Source organism: Camelus dromedarius, chromosome 5, assembly GCF_036321535.1.
Source record: "Camelus dromedarius isolate mCamDro1 chromosome 5, mCamDro1.pat, whole genome shotgun sequence".
Lineage (NCBI taxonomy): Eukaryota > Metazoa > Chordata > Mammalia > Artiodactyla > Camelidae > Camelus > Camelus dromedarius.
In genome coordinates, this window is record NC_087440.1 from 86,246,598 (window position 1) to 86,267,830 (window position 21,233).

Here is a 21,233-nt window from a genome sequence, read left to right on the forward strand (position 1 = left end):
TGCCCCAGGCCAGAGCCGGCCTCTTCTCCTCCTCCTCTCCCCTCATCCTCCAGGGCTAGGCTGTAGCAACGTCTTCCCCCTGCCCCTTTCCCAGCGAAGAGGGGGAGGCGGAGGGTGGAGCTCCGGCCACAGCCACCCGCCCTCCCCCACCTCGGAAGCTCCCCCTCTCCTCCCCTCCGCTCGGCTGCCGCAGCCCCGCTAGTCGCGCGCGTCAGCGTGGACTCCCCGGAGCGAGTCGCTAGGTAACGGGGCTGGCTCCGCAGACCCGGGGCCGGGGAAGCCCGCGCGCATCAGCAGCAGCCGTGCCGGGAGCGGGGGTGGAGGGCGCACAGACCCTCCCTCACCCCGGCCTGCGGACCTCAGCTCGCACGCCGCCCCCTCCCAGGATGCCTTAACCCGAGCCGCCCGCCGCCGAGGTGCCCGTGCCTTGCAGGGACCCCGACGCCGCCAGCCCCTTACTCCTTTCCAGCCGGCGCGCACAGCTCTGCGCGCCGCAGGGTGGGCTCCCCACTGTCGCGGTCGCCGTCGCCCCCGGTAAGCGGCGCTCGGGGGCCGGGGCTGGGGCGGGGAGGGAGTGGGGAGGGGGCGCGCTAAGAGCCAGCAGCTCCCGCCACTGCGGCCGCCGGACCGGCCATGTGCTAAAGTTTCTGGGGCTCGGTGCTCCATCGGGCGCGCGGCGCCGGGCGCAGCGGGCGCGGTGGGTGGGGCGGCGCGGTCCTGCTGGGCGCCCGCCGCCCCCGGACCCGCGGGGCGCAGCTCTGCGCGCTCTCACGCTCTCTCTTCCTCTTTCCCTCCTCGCTGCCTCCCGGAGATCCTCCTGCCGAGCCCGGCGCGGGGCATGAGGAGCCCCTGGGCGCCGCCCGGAGACAACCCGGAGGCGCGCACACCTCGCCAGCGGCGGACGGGGACATGAGCCGCGCGCACGGGGTCCGGCGCCCGGCGGCCAGCCCCAGCCGGCGGCGGCCCGCGTATCGGCGCTGCCCGAGAGAATGAGGCAGGAGCCGGTGGCAGCCTCTTCTTTCTTCTCCTCTTCCTCCTCTTCGCCTTTCTCCGACTCCGGCGCCCCGGGCCCGGGCCGGGCTGTGGCTCTGCTGCGTGCCCCGCGCGCCCCCCGCCCGCCTCCGGATGCGCTGCTCGGTAAGCCAGGCCCTCCGCCTCGGGAACAAAGCCCCTTCGCACGGCCCCGGAGGCCACCACTGAGTCCCCTGCCTGGCCCCCACCCAGAGTCTGCGGGGCTTTCGATTGAACCCCTGGATTCCCCCATTCCCCAAACCCTGCCTGGCGGCTAAACTGCCCAGGCGCCTTCAAGACCTGGGGCTTTCCTGAGCCATCAGGGAGGCAGATGCGGGCTTGACACGCAGGCAGGAGACCTGTTTGTTCCAGATAATGATACATGCAACCTGGGTTGACACTCATCATTTGTCGTGGGGGAGACGACTCTCATATAGTGATCTCGGAGCGGGTGTCCAGGCTCTGCTGGCTAGTGTGTGTCTTCAAACCACCCGAGGAAGTAGGTTCCCCTTCTTCTGTGGCTCAGAGGAGGAAACTGAGGCCCAGAGAGGTTGAATGACTTAATCAAGGTCACAAGGCCAGGAAGCGCAAACCAGGAAGACCCAGACTGGAAACCAGGGTGCTCTCCCTGGATCCTCTTGTAACAGACACACCTGTCCCATTTCTTCTACTGACTGCTTCCATCTGGAGTCATTGCCTGTCTGTGTGAAAACACTTGCGCTGTTGAGTGTCTGCTCCGATGAAATCAGTTTCTGGTAGCATGTATTTTTTGTCCGTTCCTCCATCACACTGCTGCTCACCCTTACGTGAACTGTAAGTGCAAGGCCACTTCTGTTAAGGTAGAGGGGTACTGTGTTCCCCTGGTGCTCTCTCTTCTGGGATTCTCTTTCTCCCAGGCCTCTTAAAGGATGGAAATAGCAGTGTTTGGATCCTCCTGTGTGCATCTTCTTGTTGTGTGCACCCAGCACACATGCTCGGCCTTGGAACCAAGTCCTAAGCCTTTCTGTGAGGTGAGGACTAACCAAGGCTACTGCCCCTGGTTGTATAAGCCATGGACATGGTTACTTAACAAGCGCCTGGCTGATCCCAGATGGCCACGGTGTAGGAGCCGACCCTGTCAGAAATGTTATCCTGGCTCACTTTTGCCAACCCTCTTTGTCAGCAAAACTTCACACTTCTCAATCCAGAAGAAAAGAAGAGAGGGTGTTAACATAGCTGGGAGGCCTTAGCCTGCCCCCAGCTCTCCGATTTTGCAGCTTTTAACTGTTTGCTTAAGTGCATATAGGTTGATCCTAAAGAGGGAAGCACCACAAAATTGTTTGATCCTGGTCTGCGTGGCTCGTTTAATAGGTTAAGTCACCAAGCGTTGGCCTTGGTTGTCTACAGGATGTGCACAGTGTAGATGTCAGTGCAGGGAAAGGCACTCGGTGTCCCTGTTGGTAAAATGATGGGGTCACATGGGATGAACTCTCAGATTCCTTCTAACCAGACAATTCTATGAGTGGGAGAAGAGTGGGTTACAGGCCAGAGCTGGAGTGTGTGAGCTGGTCAGACATATGCATTTAGAAAGACAGCTCCACACTGAATAGGTTGTTGATTTCCAAGAAGAGGACATGGTGACTGAGGGAGCTGCAGAATTCAGGTTCCACCCCAAGGAGGTGAAGCCTGACCAGTGCTTTAGAGGATTATTTATTGGGCTGAAGCTTGGTGGCTATGAAATGCCCCAGGGTACCAGATTGGGGTTATGGGACAGGTTAGCCATTTCATCTGGAGAGATGACATTGACCCCTAAGAATTGATGGAACATAATACATCAACTTGATGTCCTGCCAGCTTGAAAGCGACAAGCTTGTAAGCCTTCCCGTTCTTTCCAGAAAGAATCCGCCATAGTGGCATAGGTTAAACCTTCTCAGCCTAAACAGTTAATGCAAGTAAATAAAGTGATTTTTAGACTCCTCTCTCTCCATTGTTTGCTGATCACATTAGTGATCTGAGGAGCCAGCCTCAACTGGAATGCAGAGGGACTGTCACAAGAAAGGTGGGCCACGAGGATGTTTAGATCCTGACTTAAGTCTTTGCCTGTTGATTACAGCTAAATTCATCAACCTGACCTATGGGCCTTTAATGGGGTTGTCATAGGTCTTTTAAAGATGTGGATTAATGAACCTTTTAAAACGTTACTGAATCTCAAATGAAATGGGCACGTCCCACCTTTTTCCCAGAAACTAAGCTCCCAGTGGGTTTGGTGACTGTTTGGTATTCACAGAACCAGAGCAAAGCTTTCATTTTTGACAAGCTCCTGGGGTCTGCGAATGGCAAGTAATGCATCTCGTGTGGGCATATTAATCTCCCAGCATTGTGTGTTTTAGCTGCTTATGACTAATGGGTGAGGTTTTGAATAAAAATGAATGCAGAACAACGATCTTCATGAAGCTACTTTTGAAAATGATCATGTAATTATGAAAGAATAGTTTGTATGTCCTGCATCACACTATTGATAGCCCAAGCTGGATTACACAGAAAAATGTTACTCGTCTTTCTCATGTTTAGTTTTTGAGTTATCAGTTCTCTCTTGGTTTTTGCTCTTTTTTACCCTCAGGCGTGAAAATGTGCAGTCAAGAACCAATTCTCCCTTTTCTACTCTGCTTTGTCTTAAACCCATTTCTTTTCTGGAAGATCTCTAAAGCTGACCTTTTTCAGACCATACATGTAATGGCTCGTGTTTCTCTTGAGAGAGCAGGAGGGGTAGGTATCCTAAATGAATGGCAACACTGAGATGTTTGCCTGGTTGGCACCCTGTTTCTAACTCAGGAGTCTAGATCAGGAACCCTTCTCATCTGAGCCGACAAGCCCCACATTATGAGAACCTGGTTCGCGTGCAACATTAAGGACGTACACAGGTACCTGTAGAGGGGTGGAGCGGAAAGGAGCAGCCTCTGGAGGCCAGGAGACCTGGGATTCATTCTTGACTCTATTGTTAATTGGCTTTGTGAACCTTGGACAAGTTATCCCCATTCTCTGGGTCTTAATTTACGTCTATGGCACCAGTATGTATGTTTGTATGTCTCCGTGTCCACATGCATGTGTGTGTATTGGTGCCAGGCGAGTCCCTCCAACTTGGAGCTGGAAGGGTCCTCCAAGTTGGGATGCAGCTGGTTACTAATAGCTCCAGAATGCTCCATACTTTAAGGTTACATAACATTTTCAATTAGACATTCATATAAACAGTAAGGAACCTATCATTATAGAAAAAAATTGTATTGCTTACCCTAAGCAGGGACCCCACCCTGAATGTGTAATGATAGAACTTTCATCTTAAAGGCGATGCTGCCAGCTTCCCCATCAGGGCTCCATTGTGCTGTGGAGGCTTGGCACACGTGGAGAGGGCCAGGGTGAGCCGTGACCCTCTCTAGGGTCCGTGTGGCAGGAGTCACTATGTAATTTGGGTCAGTGGGGTAAGAGGAAGGTGACCTTCTAGCTATATAGATCGAGGTGCAGGGGACGTGGAGGTTTCGCCTTAGTCTCTGGCCATTCCTGGAAGGTAGGAGGGGAAGGATGTAATTACTGTTTGTTGTTGTTTTGAAAATGGAAAGTACTTTAATTAGAGCCTTGAATGCAGCTGAAGCTGAAAAATGGTGAGGAGTTCGGAGATTTGGCAGTGGCGTTTTTGCCGGGTTCTCTGCAGCTTCGCTTGTAACACTAAATAGTCTGCGGTCAGAGGTCAGGTTTCTTGCGAAGCTACAGTCATTACCAGATAAAGAGAGTGGAGAGGAGGTGATGGAAGAAAGGAACCACCAGTCTCTAAACATTTTGTCCTCACGACTCTGCGAAGTAGATCTTAACGAATCCCTTTCCTAGAGGCAGAACCCGGGCTCAGAGAGCCGAGTATGTTGCTCAGACTCGCATAGGTGTTGAAAGGCAGAACCGAGTACGACTGCAGATACACTCTGCCAGGGTTGAAACCACCCTCTTGCTGCCACACTTCGTTCGCACTGATGCTGCAGTGTGTCTGGAAACCAAATCATGTCCTTCCTCTTTCCTAAATAACACCGTGGCGCAGAGAGAGAACTTCCGACGTCAGTAACATGTGGGGGAGATTTGGCTTTTGAGAGACATCTGAATCCGAGGCGTTAGAGTTCTTTGAACTCTGTGTCAAATGTATTCGATTCACAAGATATTCAGAAATAAGCCAAGTGTCACACTTCAAGGGTTAGTGTTAGTAGTTCTTCAGGGGTTGGGGAGCTGAAATTGCTCCTTTAGGACCCATGTCACCTGGGTTCTGTGGGAAGGGATCACAAGCTGGCACAGGGGACACTTTGGAAGATGTGGCCAGCCTATATCTCTTGAAAAGGGACACAGAATTAAAGTTATATAACAGAAGCTTCCGAAAAGAATGTGGCTCCTCCACCAGGATGCCGCATGGGTTAATCTTCCCCCAAACTACCAACCAGAGAAGGAAATTAGAGAAACAAATACAAGAACTTAAAGGTTCACTTACAGCTCTTATGAATGTGCAGGACTTAGAAGAGGAAACGTCAGTTTTGGAGAACTTTTCAAGCCACTGACTAGAGATGTAGTCACAGCGAATATTTCGTGGGGTCTGCGGAAGTCCACTCATGTTAGTAGAGCTGCTGCTGTTCTGTGCTGGTAGCTCTACAGATCTGGCTGAGTGTCATCCTTCCCCACGGCAGGAGATTCCAGAATCCCAGCTGCAACACAGAATTTACAGGGAGTAAAAGGGAGTCATTGAAATCACCCGTCCTTCTGTTCTAGTAATGATCCTCGAGTGGCTCTCTTTGCCAGCAGTTTAAATCCTTCCAGCACTGATGCTGGCCTTGCCCACATCATAGGAGTGATGTCTTAACAAACAGGACCCTCCCTCCACCTTTTCTGGATGACTAAGTGGCTCATGTGCCAAGAGCTTCAGGCTTCTCGTGATAGGTGATTAACAAGAGAAAGCAGGCAGAATGAGTTGAAAAACTCAATTGTGATTCATCTGTCATCTGTAAAATACCAAGGCACCTTAGCAGCCAGAACAACTTTTCGATTTGGTGAATGAGAAATTACGTTGCCTGTCCCCAGTGAGACCCAAAAAGTTTGTACCTTTTGCCCCCAAACCTTGAGATCATGGCAGCTCTGGGTCAGATTTTTTGTATTTATGGCTATTCAAATGGCAGAAAATGCAAAAGCAGCCACACAGAGGCACCGAGGGAAGGGCAGGAAGGCGATGAAGTCCCGGGCCTCTGCGTTGTGATTCCTGTGAACCGTTATTTGGGGCATGGTTAGTAGAAGTGATTCAGCCTCCATTTCCAGCATCGAGAATCACCAAATAAATTTACTGAAGAATCTTAGATGTGTCCATGCTGCCTTCGTATGTGGCTTATGACAGGTGTAAAGGAGACTTTACACAGGGTTCATAGCCCACAACTTTGTAAGCCCTCCTGGTGGACTGTGAGGTCATGCCTTTGTATCTGCAATCAGCGTCATTGAAACCAGAGTCACAAGGGCAGGTGGGGTGTTCGGGAGGGTCCGTGTATTCTCCTTGCTTCTTAGTACATGCTGCTCCTTAGTACACAGTGCTGAGCGGCTCTGTGTGCCTCGTCAGCATCCCCAAGCAGCAGAGCGCACCAGGGATGCCCAGAGCCTCCTGTTTTTCCATCATCCCAGGTTTTCCGCCTCTATCTGCTAATAATAGCCTTCGACTCTGACCAGCACACCATTTCATTTCGTCCTGCCACAGATAAACCATTCAGTCACATTGGCCTCGATGGGACCCCCCCCCCGAAAGATTCTTGATTCCTTTTCATTAAGAAAATGGATGATAATGACAGTCATCTTCTTTTGTTGATTGATATTGACAAGGCTTCTGTTTTTAAACAGAGGGAATGTGCTTTGAGAGCATAATGCATGTGCTTAAAATGATGTATGAATGCACACCGTCCCATTAACTTGCTGAGAGGGCTGTATTGAGTACTTCTAAAGAAGTAAGCCTGGCTTTGCTGTGTTAAACGCTAAAGGTGGGAAGGGAGGCCTGAGCCCTCCACCTGGAAAGCAGGAGTGTAGAGCACACTTATTCCCTAAAAGGGAACGTTGAGACTTTCCTCACTTAGTTTTACTAACAAGATCAACATTGGTCTGGAAATTCCCATAGATACAGAGGCTGGCTCTCCACGAGGGCTGGCTGTCCTAGGCCTGCTCCAGGACATCCCTGTGGCATTGGAGAGATGCTCTGTCCATCTGTTCGGGCATGATGCCGTCTCCTCCACTGGGTGTGCCTCTCTGGTCCTGCCTGATCACTGGAATCCACTGCCATCCTTCTTCCGTCTGACAGGTGTGGATTGACAACAGCTGAATAAAAATCCATTGAATACCAGCTGTGTTCTGAGCACTGCTGGGCACTGGGGCTGCAGTGATGGCCCAAAGACAGCTGCAGTGTGTTCATACATGGCTTCTGTTCCCGCAGGCCTGGGATGGTCCTCCTGCCCTTCAGGGTCCATTCAAAATCTGCAGTGGAGCAAGGAGGCCAGGAAGGAGAGCCCAGGCTGGGAGTCAAGGGGCCTGCTTGTCAGACCTGCCTTCCCGCTTGTCTCACCTGGACACTTGAGGATGAGCCTCCACCTGACTCCGGCCCTCCATTGGCTTCCCTGGTGGTCAAGTGCAAGGACTGGGCCATTGCAGTGTTTTTCCAAGCAGGATGCAGGGACCAGTTCCAGGAAAGCCTCTGGGGAGCTTACTAAAATACGGATTCCTGGGCCTTGCTCCTACGCATTGAGTCAGAACCTCTGAGGGCGGGGCCTCAGCACCTGCATTTTAACAGCCTCCAAGTAATTCTTATCGCAGGAGCAATAAAAATTCAAGAACCACTAATTCTTACAAGTTGTTGATCACTAATGCCCTTTCCTCGTCAAAATGCTCCAGATATGGCGCCCTCCATGCTGGCCACTCTCTCCACCTCACCCAAGCCATCCTCATTTCTCTCCTACACACTCTTTCTGCTTCCCAACTGCCCTCTACAGTTTGCTTTCCAGCAGGCCCCCAGAGGGAGCCTTCTAAAAGATCCCAGCCTTATCTGCTCATGGAGCTTGCCAGTGCTCTGTGTGTCCCCAAGAGCAGTGACCAGCGACTCTGGGCAGGCCTGCAGGGCCCTACACCACCTGGCCCTGGGTCCGGCCTCCACTCCCATCGTCTCCTCTTGCTTTGCTCCTTCTAGCCACACTGGCTTCTGTGCTGCTCCTAAAACCCACACAGCTGCCCGAGAGCCCTGTCACTCTCCGAGAGCCCGTGGGACCTGGGGACAGATGAGAAAGGGCGGGGAACAGCCGGCCCTGAGGAGCTGCCGCTCTCTGTCCCACCGCTGCTCTGCAACCACGCACAGACGGATGCTCTTTTAGTCTCTAGGGCCAGTCTCGGCTTCCAGGCTGTACAAGCTGTCTCCACCAAGTACAAGCTGTCTTAGGGCAGCCCTTGAATTCTGGGCACCATCTTAGGGGGTGACTCATCACTGGATGGGATTGTCAAAGTGGGCCTAGAGAGCTCTTCCAGAATTTTCTAGAAAGAGACTGATCCTGTCCCTTGTCTGGATGTTTCTTCTACCACCATTAACCCCAGGGGCCGTGCCATCCTCCTCCTCTTCCACAAACATTCTCAGAGCACCAGCCATATCTGGGCACCATTGCAGGCTGCCAGACATGGGAGACGCCACAGCTCTGGGGTCTGTTTGGTTTCATCTCCCTCTGTGCACATGGGACAGTGAGGCCTGGACAATAGTCCCTGGCCTCTGTCTTCTCCCACCAGGGAAGAGGAGTTCTAGCCTGTTTATTAGGAGCCCAGGTGAAGCAAACCGCACTCAGTAATATTGATTGTGTGGTGAGTAGGAGGGAGAGATGGGCCATTTCGTGAGATTTGCCTCCAAGGAGAGCTGAGTGCGTAGCCTGGTATAGAGATAGAAGATATAAATAGGCTCTTAGCGGTCAACACATGGCACCAGTTTGAGTTCCCTTGAAGCCAGTCTGCCCAGCAGTATATCCGCGTGAGAAGGGCCATGAAAAGTTCACACCCCGACCTTTCAGGGTCCTGCCCACTTCTTGAATCATACGGAAGGAAGCATTTTCATACTTAGCATCTGTCACGCAGATTCCTGCAGTGGACACATGGACCAGGCCGTCACTGAGAGGCCATCAGGCAGGATGGTGTGGGGATGGGGGTAAACAAGAAGCTTCCTGTCTCCCGAGGACCCAGAGACAGTCTGAGAAATGTGTTATGTAACGACCTGTAGCTGATTAGAGCAGCTGAAGTGCCTTAAGAGACAGAGGTGGGAATGATGGGTCTGGAGGGAGGCGGGTAGGGGCATTTGCCAGGAGCCTTGAGAGATGAGTAGGAAAGTATCAGGCCGAGATGAGGCGGAAGGGCATTCGAGTCAGGAGGGAAAGCATGAGCTAAGGTGCAGAGGCTGGACAGTTGGGGGTAGGTGAACAGGTGGGTAGGGCTGTAGCACTGGGCTGCGGAAGCACAGCCGCGTCCATCCTATCTCCGTAGGGAGTGGGTCTTGAGTGCAGGGGTAAGGAGTGTGTCGTGTCTCACAGGTGATGGGGAGTCAGGGGAAGTGTTTGAGCAAGGGTGTGGGTTTTAACAAGAGAACTGGTGGTCCTGTTTCATGCTCCCCCTGTGCCATCTCTATCATAGTGAAGATGTGTAAAACTCATAAATGTATACAAAGATGTATAAGTGTATGAAAAGAAGACATGGTCGGATGGTGACCTCCAGGCCCTGTTTCTCTGATCGCACTGTCTCCACTGGTCTGTGCCTGTTGAGGTATCCTCCAGGCCCCGCTTGCCCAGACCCCCAGCTCCACCGACCCTGCTGGACTCAGAGGGAAAGCGATGTAGCCACTGGCTCTGGCATTTGCTGCCCTGCCACCGTGGACTCTGGCCAACAGGAAATGGAGCAGGCAGTGTCCCAGCCTGATTCACCGAGCCATGGGTCTCCCTGCGCCTCTGCAAACGCATTCAGGCTGCTCCTGGCCTAAAAACAATGCTCCCAGACCTACATCCACAGCTGAGAGAATCTAGGGCATGCATTCACCAGCCAGCTTGCCCGAGCTTCCCCCAGCCATGGGCTTCATGGGCAGGAGAGTGGTCAGTGTCAGGAACCAAAGTGTGTGCCATTTAGATGGTTAGCTTTGAAATCAACATGCTCAGCAGGATGGGTGACTTCTGCAGAGCCAGCAGGGCAGACAGGACACCAGAAGAATGTCCCAGGGGTCATGAGTGATTATACTGCCTCTGTCTTCCATCTTCTCATTGCTAAGGGAAGGAGAGGGAAATTAAAAAAAAAACAAAACAAGAAAAACAAACAAAAAAACATGTTCCATAGGCCAGTGGGCAGATGCTTAACTGTTTCTGGGGAGTTTGGCCCTGGCAAAGAGCCTTGTTCAGGACAGGCTGACTGCCAAATCATGCCAAGGGCAAAGCATCCCCAGCAGTTGGAAGAGATGCCGCCCACCAGAGAGCTCACTGCACCAGAATGTGGTCTCATCTCCACCCTCTCAATGGCTCCATTTATGTAGGTCAACAAATAGAGGCCCAGAGAGATGAAGCAACTGGCCCAAGGTCACACAGTGGGATTGGAGCCAAGCAGGACATCAAATCACTCTGGAGTCGGTCATGATCTTTGAGTTTGGCCAGTGCCCAGTGTTGGCTGAAGTCCATGTGGAAATGGACAGTTTGTACTCACACCACCTTGCCCCCAGCCAAGCATGGAGTATGTGGCTTTCTCCTTGTTCCTTTGCCTTTCCTCTTGGAAGCCAGGCCCAGAGCTAGGGTCTTGGGCAACCAGGGTTGGAGGGGGCTGGGCATGACATGGGCCCTTTTGTCATTCCTTCTGTTTCTGAAGTTTGTGTCCCAATGTTTGATGCAAGGAGAGAGCCACATCAGAGCAGATTAGAATGGTTCTCAGGGTCTGGGCATGGGAAGAACTGAGTCTGAGGTCTGTTTGGAGTCCTGGGTATCATAAAAAGAGCCATCAGTTATCCAGGGAAATCTGTCACCCAGGCTCTGGAAGCTCCTTGGACGTCCCAGAGTTTAGCCCAAACCGCCCTCAGCATCCCCATCGGTGTCTCTGTCTTAACTGTCCATTCCTGCACCTTCAGCACCAGGGACAGAGCTTGCTTAGCGCTAGGAGTGGCTCCACGTCTCTTAGTGGCTGAGTAACGGGTTGCCCTGTGCAAAGGGTCTTGTTTGCCGGGAACCCAGCTGAGCTTCGGAAGCAGCCTGGCTCTCCCAGCTCTGTTGCGCCTTATCAAGGAGGTTCTCCCAAATGCATGAGAAGCTGATTGATGGCAATCCTGCTGGCTGACTTCAAAACAGTAAAACCTTCAAGGCTTTATTAGGCAGATATATAAGTACAGTTCCCGTTCGTAAAATGCGTCCGTCACAGCCCCAAGGAATTGTTTGCAAACTTTCCCAGGTTATTACCCCCAAACTCAGTAAATATATGTATTAGATAAATAATCTTGGGAGGCCTGTACGTTATTACAGTTTGGGACAGAAGTAATCTATGTGCTGGCAAATTTCATAGGTTTCACCACCCCATTTACACTTATCTTCTTTTATTGAAGTTATAGTCGATTTACAATGTTGTGTTAGTTTCTGGTGTGCAGCATAGTGGTCCAGTTACTTACACTGATTTTTAGAGAAAGAGGAGGGTAGAGCTAAAAAATATTATTCTCACAGGGTCGGAGACTAAATGTTTTGGAACATGCACGGATGCCATGCAGTTAGGCAGAGTGGACATTATGAAGATGGTTTGAGGGTCTGACCTCGGTCCCTCTGTTTTTCTCATCAAGGACCTATCATCTCCCAGAAGGGAACGGCAGGTCTTCAGTGAGATCGTGATTACCATCACAGCACCTTCTAGGGAGCATGCACATTTTAGTTGAAACTGTTCTCTGGGTCAAACCATGATGCATCTAACTTGCCGTGAGATTATCGGACAATTTGCTTTAGTCTTTTTGAGCCCTGTTTTCTCTTCTGTCCAATGGCCATAATAATAACAATTAACAATAATCATTGCTTTTACGTACTAGGTGCTTACTCTGGGTGGAGACTGTGCTAATTAAGTACTTTTCATGAGCTATTTCATTTAATCTGAGCAACAGCTCAATCAGGCAGCTATGTTTATATTATTCCCATTTTACAGATGAAGAAACTAAGGCTTAGAGAGTATTTATTGCTGCATATAAAACACCTCCAAATAGTGACTTCAAACACTGCTCATCCCTTACCGTGCTCACAAGCTCAGGGGCTGCCTGGGTTCAGTGAGGTGGTTCTTGCTGAAGGCCTCATGTGAGATCACAGTTGGGCTGTTGCTGGGGCTAGAATCATCCAGAAAGCTTCCTCTCTCATGTCTGGCACCTCGGCCAGGAAGATGCACACAGCCTAGGGGAGGGGGATCTGGCACTGCTGGGGATCTCATGTCCTCTTCACGTGGTCTCCTGTATGGTGGGCCAGGCCAGCCAGATTTCCTCCATTGTGGCTCTGGGCTCCAGTTTGCATGTCCCAAGAAGGAGGGGAGGGGTGGGAGGGCTGCCTGTATCTCCTTTTATGGCCAAGCCTCAGAGATCACCCAGCATCACTTCTGACATTTTATGTTCCTTAGAATCAGATCACTGAGGCTGTCTGCATTGGAGCCCATGTTGATGGGAAGAGCGTTGAGGAATTTGGGGCACGTTTTAAGCCACTGTGGAGCACTTAGGTGGCTTGTACAGGGGGTGGTCTTTGGTAGCCGGCAGAGTAGGGTGTGACCCAGACAGGGGGATCCTGAACACATCCTGTCACCCAGCTGACATTTTAAAACGCTGACCACCTTGCTCTGTGGGAAAGTGGAGCTCCCTAAACCCCTGTACCCTCCTGTCCAGCTTTCAGGCATCCTCCTCATCCTCCCCAAAGAAGCAAACTAAGCTGCTAAGAGTCCGCTGTCTGCTCTTTTGTAGCCACTCCTCCCCTTCCGTGCCCTCACCTCCCTGCCCCACACCAGGGCCTGGTGCTCCGTGTCTCGGACTCTTGGCTTTTACCTCTGTGGGCCTTTCTGCGTAAAAAAGTATCAAAAGTTACATCTCATGACTGAGTTGATATCAAGATGGATAGTTTAATATTATCTATTAAGGCATTTTTTCTAATTGCATTCTTTTATTTCTTCTGATTTTAAAAGAAATGGAAACGTTTTTATGGGTCTAGGCCCTGTGCCCACCACATCTGATGGAGATGTCAGGCCTGCCTGCACCTCCCCTACCCTGCCTCCTTTCTCTCTGGCCCCCTCCCCCCCCGCCCTCCCTGCCCCCTCCCCCCCATCCTCCCCTCACCTGCACTACTTCACTCTTGACTCTTCCCCACTCAGCAGGCCATGCTTCTCTCCTGGACTCCGAGCCACCAGGTTCTTGTCTGTATCCCCTGGGGCTAGGTTCCAAACTGGGGATAGAATGTTTCCAGTGACTCTGGCCACCTCTTTCCCCTGGCCCTTCACTGGGAATGGACCCTCCTTGTGGAAACCCCTGAGCAGTCACCCCTGTCTGGTTCTGGTTTCTGGTTCTGGTTCTGGTTTCTGGCTTTCTCACTTCTTGTTTCCCTGAAAGCTTTAGAGGGCGGGCAGCACAGAGAGATGACTTCTCTCAGGGCTGTTGCTGGAAGTCCTGCATCTTGATTGGCACACGGGGTGGCAAGAATCAGACCCCCACCCCCACCCCCAGCAGGCTTATCACCATCCTTTCATCCATCCAGAGACTTTTTATTGAGCAGCAGCTCTGTGCCAACAAGACCCACCCAGTCTCCATTCTCATGGAACCCAGAGGGGCAGAAAGAAAAATCAGCCCATTAGTAAGCACTAGGAGACTGTGGATAAGGAATCCGCATGTCATGGAAACCAAAGCAAGACATGCGGTCTGGCTACAAAGAGGAGAAATGGTCACAGAAAAATCATCGTCGCTGTCAGGACATCTCCTTCCCTCTCTGTGTAGAGCCCCAGGTTTCACCATCTGGCACTGCCCTCTTCCCCCATCTCTCAGCTTTGGCTCTCTCTTCCCACTCCTCTGAGCACACGGCTCAATAATGGTCACCCCAAAAGGCATCCTCCACCCTACATCTGCATAACCTCGCAACTCACTCCGTCTCCTTGGGGACCTAGATTCCCAGGAGGAAAGCTGAGTGGCCTGGCTTGGGGGGGGGGGCTTCTGGTCTAAGCAGCTGTGGCTGGGTGGGTGGGGTCACGTGGTCAGGAGAGCTGCCTCTCTTGGGCTGTTAATTGGGACTGTTCCCCTGGAAGGGGAGGAAGGGTGAGAGGAAAGAAGTGACACCTTCACTACCTCAAAACCAGTTCATGGTTTAGGGTTCCAGTCGCCAGCCTTTTGATGTACGCAGGTAGGGAAATTTGTTTAATCAGGAAGTTGGCATGAGATTGCCAATTTTTTTTTTGAATTTTTTAAATTGATGTATAGCCAGCTTACAATGTTGTGTCAATTTCTGGTGTATAGCATAATGCTTCAGTCACACATATACACATATATATTCCTTTTCATATTCTTTTTCATTATAGGTCACTACAAGACATTAAATATAGTTCCCTGTGCTACACAGTAGAAACTTGTTGTTCATCTATTTTATATATAGTAGTTGGTATCCGTAAATCTCAAACTCCCAGTTTATCCCTTCCCACTCCCTTTCCCCCGGTAACCATAAATTTGTTTTCTATGTCTGTGAGTCTGTTTCTGTTTTGTAAATAAGTTCGTTTGTGTCTGTTTTTTTTTTTTTTTTTTTTTTTAGATTCCACATATGAGTGATAGCATATGGTACTTTTCTTTCTCTTTCTGGCTTACTTCACTCAGAATGACGATCTCCAGGTCCATCAGAGACTGCCAAATTCTGCCTTCTGTTACCACCATCGTGTGATAAATAATAAGAAAAATAGGAAGCCCCTAATATTGGAATTTTCAAAAAGTAATTAATTTGATTAATTAAGTCTCATTAATTAACCAATCCACACGCATTATTCTTGGTTTTTACATTTTGCCGGAGAGAACTAAGACTCTGGTCATAGACCTTATCTGGTCTGTGGATCCACATCAGGGACCTGTGGGCATTAAGGAGCCCACACAGATCACTTAATGATAATAACAGAACACTGACCTGTGCCGGCACTGGGCTCAGAGCCTGACATGCACTGTTTCATCCCGAGTCTCCTACAGGCATTGTTACTGTCTCCACCTTGTGCGATGGAGATGATGCGGGATGGACACAGAAGCATGTGAGGATGGAGCTCTGGGAGAGTGTGGAGAGCCCAGGCTGGATGCCACAGTCGGAGCCGACCAAGCGTGGGGTGCAGAGAAGCAGCACCAGCCAGTCTGTGATTTAGAAAGACAGCCTTATTGGCAACATGGAGGTTGGACCAACATTTGCAGATTAGGAATCTGTGCTGGAAAACACGTTTAAACAGAACAAGTGTTTGGTGTATGCAGATAGACTCAAATGATCTGATTTCTGAAAATGCATTCTGGTTTGGAAGCTATACCAAGGTTCCACTTCCCCTGGAGCAGCCCTGAGAGTGACCTCAGCTTTGAATGTTAATTCCCTTCTTGAGGAAGACCACTGGCTGTTAGAGCAACTTCGCCTTCTTCCACGAGAGTCTCGTAATTCACACAACGATTTTGTTTATAAAGCCCATCTCTGGCACAGTCGAATTTAGCAGCTCTGTGGGTGGGTGGGCGGGCCTTAATGGCCCAAAATAACAAAAAAGGCTCAGACTGCCTTGGGGGCAAGCCCAGGGTCACACGGTGGGAGCAGGAATGTGGACCAGGGTCTCTGTACTCACGAGTCACACCAAGTTCATAGTCCGGTTATTATGCACAACACCTGCAGGTGGGAGGGGTCTTCTGATCTTGACTCTCCCTTGTCCTTGCTGAGTGCTTCGTTTCCTGGGCTGCAGTAGCAAGCTGGGTGGCTTAAACAATGGAAATGCATTCTGGAGGCCAGAAGTCCGAAATCAAGGTGTCAGCAGGTTCCTTTGAAGGTTCCAGGGGAAAGCCTATGCCTTGCCTCCTCCAGGCTTCTCTTGGTTGCTGACAGTCCTTGCTGTACAGCTGCAGCCCTCCCATCTCTGCCTCCATCTTTGCATGCCGGCCTCCCTGTGTGTCATGTGTCTCTACATCCAAATGTCCCCTCTTTCCTATTATAAAGACACCAGGTATTGGATTTAGGATCCACCCTAATCCAGTATGACCTTATCATAACTTGATTACATCTGCAGACTCACATAAGGTCAAGGGCACCAGTGGCTTGGACTTGAACATATCTTTTGGAGGATGCAATTCAACCCATTACACTGAGAGACAGCCTGGGTGGTGGGGTCTCTAGTGGACCGTGTCCTCAACCAGGAGATTCTTTGAGTGGTCACTTCTCTTCAGCCCATGGGGATCTCACCTGTCCCCTTCTCAGGCTGACTCTGCACGTGACCCCAGGAGGCCCCTGGGTCCTCTGGCCCCACTGCCAGGACAGGGCATGAAGGCAGCTGCTGCTGGCTTAGAGCTCATGGGGACGGGTTGTCTTGCTTTGGCATCTGCTTGGGATGCTGCCAAAGCCTGGAGGCAGTGAGTGGGTGGCGGCGTGGGCACATTTTGTGTTCTGGGGAGCAGGGCAGCCCCCCACTGGCTATGGCATCCTTCATCAGGGCTCCCAGCAGCACGTGGCATATTGCCGCATCTGGGTATCATTCTGACTTCAGGGCAGCCAAGGGGCATCTGTGTTTGGAAGGGTGGCACAGAACTTAGACATTCGAGCTAGTCTGGTTCCCCAGCCAGAGCACGCACATCTCTAGGGCATGTATGTCTGACCATCTCTGTTTTCTCTCCAACAGAGTTTTGGATGCATGGGAGCTGCCACGTGTTTACAGATTCAGTCACCACGTGGCAGGCACTTGGGGGCCCCAAGATACCCCTGGGTGAGTGTCTTCACTTGGTGGTCACTGCGGGGCTGCTGTGGGATTTGATAAGATAGTGTATGTTCATTAAAACCACGCACTCGAGAAATGTCAGCTCTGGTTATAATCCAGGGGATGTTTAAGGAGGTAGTTGCAGGATCTGACTGAACAACAGAGCGTAGTCAAATATGGCCCCTCGTTGTCTGGCCGCAGGCATGGGTGGTTCCGGCAGGAACATATCATAGGAAAGGATGGTGGCTTTGGACCAGGAAGGAGACCCCCTGGAAAAACTTACTGCATTTGCAAGTGGAAGCAGGAAGATGAGTTATACTCTAGGTCTATCAAGTCTGCAGCACCGGTGGCCCATGGGGTGGGAAAATTCTGTCCCTAGAGGGGACCAGAGAGAAGAGAATAGGCAGGGGCCCTGTAGAGGGCTCTATCTGGGGTCTCCTACCAAGGGCCTAGAGGACACTCAGAAGGAGCCGGAGGCAGTGGCAGGGGCTGGGACAGCATGCGAGTTTGGGCAGCAGCAGTCTGTCCTAATTGCTGGGGCAGAGGGCAGCCTGGGATGTTTAGTTTCAGAAGATGGACATTCAGGGTCTTAGGAGACGGGAGCCTGGGGCAACTTGGGTGGCCATGGGGCTGGGAAACCTGAAAATACTGACTTCCTGGCCCTTTAAGGAAAAGTTCGCTGCAAAGAAGAATCCAAAGTGGCCCAGGCCCCGGCGGGCAGGGACCAGCCTTGCCAGCTGCTTACAGCTCTGAGGGCTTGGGTCTGTCCTCACGCTCTGTGCGTGGCTGTGATGCTCAAAGCTGCCCGAACGCTCCTGGGGGGCAGAGGCTGCTTCTGAAAGTCCCCCGGCTCCCCCAGCAGCCAACAAGGCTCCAAGCGCATAGAAGGTGTGCAGAGCTGAGACCTGCCCCTCGAGGCGGCGTGTTCAAGTGCAGGCCCCCAGCCGTGGCCACCTTGGAGGGTAATCTCCCTGGGGATCTTTTGGAAAATGCTGATACCTGCCCCCCACCTTTGCATTATGATGCATCTGGTCTGAGGTGGGGCCTGGATACCAGTCCGTTTGAAAGCTCCCCACTGGCAGTGTCTCCAGGGCTCAGATGCGCTGTCAGGGAAGATCGCTGGGCCTGTCTCATCCTTCCTTAACTGCTGGAGGCCCCGCCTTGCAGACGGGATGCTTGTGGTGGGTTGAGCACAGTGCCTGGTACACAGACACCCTTGCTCCTGTTGATGCAAAGCAGGGAGCCAATTTTTGCCATGTGCCATCTTGGCACATGCTGCTCAGGGAAACGGCAGGTCTCTGGAAGAGGGAAGACAGTCGGCCGGTGCCAGATGGTTCTGAGCTGGGTTAGTGGCTGTAGGCCCTGGTTCAAGGGCCAGTGGGACGAGAGAATGTTGGAGGGAAGAGCTCATCTTCTTGGACTTGGTGTCCTTTTTGGGTGAAACAAATATCATTTGGTCAGCACTTCTCTCCTTGGGGACGAGGCAGTGCAGTTCCCACTAACGAGCTGTCGTGGGACACACGCAGTGGGCCGCATCTGTGCAAGGGGCCACAGGGGCCAGGGAGCCTGGAGTGAATGAGACAGATAGGCCCTGCCCCGCCCCCTCTAGCCCAGGGCGGTGGGGAGCAGGGGAGGGAGAGGGGCATTCCAGCGGATCGGGCTGGAGGCTGGAGAGGGACAGGGCTTGCGGGGCCCTTGGTGGCCTTCATGCTCATTGAAACATTTTTTTCCTTGGTATAAACTGTTCCCAGTTGACAGAGGAAAGAAGACTTGGAATCAGGCCCGTGACTTTCTGCAGGTGCTGAGCTGTCGGTCTATAGATTGTTAGCTTTTTACATTAAAAAAAAAAATCCCTAAGGCCGTGCCTGAAAGAACAAACTTCTCTACCAGTCGACCTGCTTTCTCTGCACCATTGCAGAGCTTTGAGAGATGGAAAAAGGAGCCTGCTGGCCCCTCAGCAAGCAGCAGACAGGACTGGAGGGATGCGGGGCGAAGGTGTGGACGTAGTTACGGGGAGGATGGCGGGAGGATCCAGAGGCTCGAAGCATCCTCGTCCAGAGGGCTCTGTTGGAGTGGCTAGGGTGCTGCGTGGCACCCCCATTGGGTGGACTGTTCACCCCTGTGTACCTCTGCCAAGCACCTCCTCTCCACTGGCACCGGGTTGGAGCTGAGGGCAGAGACAGATTAGGCAGACTAACCGCTGCAGGGGTCAGGTCAGACAGCGGTGTCCCTAGAGGATGGTGACAAATACTGCCTGCCAGGTAAGAGCAGGGAGCGTGGACCATCACTGAAACCAGAAGTGGGTCATCAGAGGGGCTTCTAGGGGAGGGGACTTCTGAGCCGTGTCCTAACAGGGGGAGGGCAGTGCCCTAGGCTAGATGTGCTCAGACTCGGCTTGGGCCCGTGGGAGGAGCTGGATGCTGGTTTTGTTTGATGGAAGAAGTGCTGGGACCCCAGCTGAGCTCAGTGTCCACAGAGCTGGCTTCCAGCAGAGCAGGCCTGTGGGCCTGTATTTGGTGCCTGTATGTTCATGTGTGTAGGGGTCAGGGGAGGGGAGAGTTGTAGAGTGAGGCAAGCCAAAATCCAAGCCATGGGGTGATCAAGTCAGCCAATTAACTCTGCTTTCCTGAGTGGCTCCCTGTACAGAAAAATGCTAGGTCCCAGGGGTCAGCCTCCACCCCAGAGCCATGGGTCACTAAGCCTCGCGACATTTCCACAAGGTGGGAATTACCATCACATTTTGGCATTGGTTTAGAATCCTGACAAGGTATGGTCAGGGACTTAGCCTCTGATCTTCCTGGCAGAGTTTTCTGGAACCTTCCCTCACCACTGCTACTCTGTGCCCCAGTCCTTTGGATCTTCCTTCCGGTCCATTTTTCCTTCCTTTCAGCCATTGCACCCACTGTTTCACCCTCTGGAACACTTTTCTGCTTCTGTTGCTCCTTGAGATCTTGACGCAGGCCCCGCTTCAGGGAGCCCCTCCTCCCTGACCTTGGCCGCTCCCCCGCAGCCCGTGGCTCCCTCATCAGGGCTCTTCTGGTGCAAAGCCCATGCTCCTCTCAGCGTCACCACCATGTGCCTTTTTCTTGCTAAGTTCCTTGCATGCCTGCATCATGCCTGTGCACCTAGCATGGTACCCGGCCCCAGGTGGGCGCTTAGTAAAGTATTTGTTGAATAAATTCATGAATTATTGAGAAATCCAAAGACCCGTGAGATTTAAGAAATGTTCCCAAGGTCCTACTGCTGGCGAGTGGCAGAGCTGGCCTTCAAGGCTGGTTTTCTCTTTGATCCCACAACTTTGTGGGTCCCCCAGCACCACCCAGCCTCTGCCTGCCTAACTCAGAGTCCCGTCTCATGGAAGGAGGGGGCTGGCGTCAGCCAGGCAGGGTGTCAAGGCCTAAGCGTTCAAGTTTGGTGGGAGACTGAGGCAGAGCCTAGAAACAGAGGTTGGGCCCATCCCTCCAAGTCGGGGACATGCGCAGGCCTCCCTCTGAGCCCCCTGGAGGCTGCATTTTTGGCAACAAGTTTCATTCCAACCCCATCTCTTGGGATGAGGTAACTCCTGCCCTGTTTGGTTCAGAATAAAGCTAGGACTTCCAGGAAGGGGCTGGGGTGGGCTAGAGTCGAGCCAGGGGTTACTTCACGCCCTCCTGAAATCTGGAGGCCGTTCTAAGCCCCAGCTGTTTCTCTTTTCATGAAAACAGAAAGACCTGTGCAGCATTTGCCTAACTCTGCAAATAATGTAAGCAGCAGAGTAGCTGATTGAATCCCATTTGCAAATATTTAAAAGTCCCCAGGCTCCTCAAAAGGTGTACAGACTTATTTTGTGTCTCTATTATTTTGAAAAAAAAAATACTACTAGTTTACGTTGATACAGTGCAGCGGTGGAGGTCTCTACAGTTTGAAGACAGTTCTGGAGCACAAAGAGCAGTGTCTTCTTCACGCTTCTCTCCGGGAGGCCTTCCTCACCAAAGCCCTCCCCCCATATTTTCCGGGCCCCTCATTAGTTCCCAGCATGAGCCGCCTTGCCCGGCTTATTAAGCAGCCTTTAAAATAGTCCTTTACACCTATCCCCTGATTCGAGTTCTCTCTTGCGTTTGTGGCTTCAAAGAGCTCTGCTTGGCGTGTCTTTTAATTTAACATTTCAAAACTCTTTTTTAATTGACACATGGACATTGTAACAAATCGAATTGTGTAGGCAGGGATACAGCAACATGCTTTCTCTATTCTGAGTGCTGATTTTGTGGCAG

The 21,233-nt window shown here is 51.9% G+C and overlaps 1 protein-coding gene across 2 annotated transcripts in view; it reads left to right on the forward strand.

Moving 5' to 3' along the window:
* Window positions 1–971: 971 nt before the first annotated feature.
* The window catches only part of TUNAR (TCL1 upstream neural differentiation-associated RNA), a 45,582-nt gene continuing 25,320 nt past the window's right edge, over window positions 972–21,233 (forward strand). Inside the window, exon 1 of one of the 2 annotated variants that reach the window (XM_064486411.1) lies at window positions 972–1,137. In XM_064486411.1, the coding sequence (XP_064342481.1) occupies window positions 1,126–1,137 (12 nt within the window). In that variant the 5' untranslated portion in view covers window positions 972–1,125. Of the gene's footprint in view, window positions 1,138–16,960; window positions 16,993–21,233 lie in introns of those variants that run through there. The other variant, XM_064486412.1, reaches the window with a different exon arrangement.